We start from the raw sequence: 2,680 nt of genomic DNA on the forward strand, positions 1-2,680 counted from the left end.
GAAAACGATGTTACAAGTGACCGATGTTGCTACAGTGTGATAAGTGCATTGTAATGATTTTTAACTTTGCCGTATTTCCAATGAAAACCTGTAGTCACAGAAAAATACTTGTTACATCGGACAACCCATTGAACGCAATATACATCCATAGGCTACTACACTGGAGGCCATGTAATATGTTTCGCCGGTGTGATTTACACAAATCTTCCTGAGTTTGTGCTCTACATTGAAGAATGCAGCATATTTAGCCTAAATTTGCATGCGATATGCCCCAAGCCATTGCTTGTTTTAAGGCAGCTAAGAATAAGCAAAGGCTCACAAACTGTGAAATTAGAATAAAACTAGACACTGAGGCAAACGTTTAATTTTTAATATGTCATTTATTTGTCTTCCAAAAAGAAGAAACTTGAAAGCGCATTCAACATATCTTTGGCATCACAACGTGGAAAAGATACCGCAAATATAAAAAATGCATTGAACGGAATTCAACAATACAAAACTTATTTCAATATGAACTTCTCTCCCTTTTGATCTATACAAATATAGTGCATCATCTTTTAAAACACATTTCATACAAAAAGAACAAAAAAGTAACGAATAACAAAGAAAACAAGTGTCATTTGTCTTTCAGTCTTTAAGAGTTTTTTTCTTTCCTTATAGTCTACCAAGGCCGCCAAACGGAATCTGACGTGACGGACGGTGCTCCCGGAGACACGGCCACGGGAACCGGTGTGCTGGAATTGTTGGCGTACACTGGAATAACGGGGCCGTTTGGAGCAAAGGCAGCGTTGGGAATCAAAAAGGCGAATTGTCCGTCCGTTGCCGGCACAAGCTGGAAACCTCCGTATACTTTTGTTGCGTCAGAAGTCAAGTTAGAGGAAGACCCGCTTTTGCAGGGGACTCCGCTAAGAGGCACAACGTTGGCTTGTTGAGTCGCGCTGGGGATCTGAACCATCGGTTGACTGAAGGATGGATGAGGAGGCCCGGCAGGTATCTGGTGCTGTGTTGGATAATTCATGGCGTTGATCTGTGTCATGCAGCTGGCTAAGTGACCCAGCAGCCGGGTCCTGACCTCAGTGTTAACCCCTTCACAGGTGGACAGGAACCGGGTCACCTCGTTCATGCATTCACTGAATCCAGCTCTGTATTTCCCAAGAACGGTGGGATCCGTGTTCAGGGCAGCTGTTGGGAAAATGAGGCAAGACATTCGGTCAGATCATTCAGAGTAGATGCACACAAAACAGTTTTAAGTCATCTAAAACTGCGTTTAATCTTCATCTCGTAACATTTAAAACAAATGCGAGTTTTCGGAAGTTCTCATAAAACTACTTATATGCTTATTCATTAGACTTGCGACTTACCGGTCATTTGTGCCCGCTGCATGTTTCTGAGATGTTTCACTGTCATCTCCAGGATGTCCGCTTTCTCAAGTTTCGAGTGTCTGGAGCTCTGTGTGAAAATAGGGATTGATTTAGATATAGCCGGCTATATATGTGAGGAGATGCATCAGGATTCAATCCAGATGTTATTCGTAAGAATCAATCAGAATTCAATACTTACATCTTTTTTCAGAGCATCCAAGATTAACGTTTTCAGCTGACCCAAGCTTTCGTTGATTCTCGCTCTTCTTCTTTTTTCCATAATAGGTTTAGAAGACTAAAATGCAAAAGAAAAAAAGGAATAAATCAAATTGTCTAACTACTTCGGGAACGTAGCGCGCATATGTGCGCTGTTTGAAAATAAATGCAGTACAGTTCAGAATCAGTACAAACCTTTCTGTGCTCCGAAGCCGTTTTGGGTTTATCAGGTGTAGTGTTCATGCTCGCCGGAGTCGCGGCAACCGGAGAAGAAGAGTTTTTTTCCATGATATCGGCAGGCATCTTCTCTGGGAAGTATCCTTTGAGATATTTTAAAAAGAAATCCTCCTGTATCTTCTACTGGAGTAAACGCTTTACGCTGTAGATACAGTTCCAGATATGAATGGATATCCGCACGAAGTGTCCCGAGTTCAACTGGTGCGGCAATGATGTCACAGTCTCTGATTTCACCGTTTGCCAGCGGTCGTAGCAACTGCCTGCCTCAGCGTCGTGTTGGTCTTATTTATATCTCCGACTGCACGCGAACGGCTCGTGTGAAACTTCCCAAACTTTCTTTCCCACAGTAACTTTCTACCAATCAGCGTGAGGGACACGCGGCCCGAGGGGAGGATGGCTCGTGGTCGGCGCCCCTCCATTGGTTGTTTAGCGTTTGAGCGGGTGGCCAATGGCGCACGGCCGGGTTTAGGGCACAACCGGGACTGCCTTCAATCATTCAGTTTACATATTAACACTTAAGAGCCATTCTCCGCAAAGAAACAGCAAACTTTGTAATTATAATGCAATACACATATAGAGCCATGTGAGGACACGTAAAATATACGTACGTTCTACCCATTATAGAACGTTTAAGAGGTGGAAAAAGTTTACTATTGCAGTATAAATGTTAAAAAGGTGAAATACAAGCGAGTTTGCCTTTTACTACAACTGAAATAAATAGCCTGTTGTGAAGACCGGAATGTGAATGTTAGCCTACAATATGCCACATAATAAGCTGTTAAAGATCCAATATTATTTCCTCTGTCAAATTACACTATAGGAAATCTAACTTTTCATAATAATTTCTGATTTAAAGCAGTTAAAAA

General features: G+C 42.1%; 1 protein-coding gene across 1 annotated transcript; it reads right to left on the reverse strand.

Moving 5' to 3' along the window:
- Positions 1-360: 360 nt before the first annotated feature.
- Positions 361-2,083, reverse strand: her6 (hairy-related 6). The gene is made up of 4 exons (XM_073852099.1): positions 1,773-2,083; positions 1,561-1,656; positions 1,362-1,449; positions 361-1,182 (listed from the first exon to the last, which is right to left on the reverse strand). Exons 1-4 carry the CDS (start codon positions 1,878-1,880, stop codon positions 662-664), a joined length of 813 nt encoding a protein of 270 aa, XP_073708200.1. The 5' UTR covers positions 1,881-2,083; the 3' UTR covers positions 361-661.
- Positions 2,084-2,680: the final 597 nt, after the last annotated feature.

The sequence above is a fragment of the Garra rufa genome, chromosome 12 (genome assembly GCF_049309525.1).
Source record: "Garra rufa chromosome 12, GarRuf1.0, whole genome shotgun sequence".
Taxonomy (NCBI): domain Eukaryota; kingdom Metazoa; phylum Chordata; class Actinopteri; order Cypriniformes; family Cyprinidae; genus Garra; species Garra rufa.

Coding starts and splice junctions, on each gene's coding strand:
- her6 (XM_073852099.1), bottom strand. CDS start 1,880: ATGCCTGCCGATATCATGGAAAAAAACTCTTCTTCTCCGGTTGCCGCG. Junction 1,657..1,772: donor CGGCTTCGGAGCACAGAAAG/GTTTGTACTGAT, acceptor TTTGCATTTTAG/TCTTCTAAACCTATTATGGA. Junction 1,450..1,560: donor TGGATGCTCTGAAAAAAGAT/GTAAGTATTGAA, acceptor ATTTTCACACAG/AGCTCCAGACACTCGAAACT.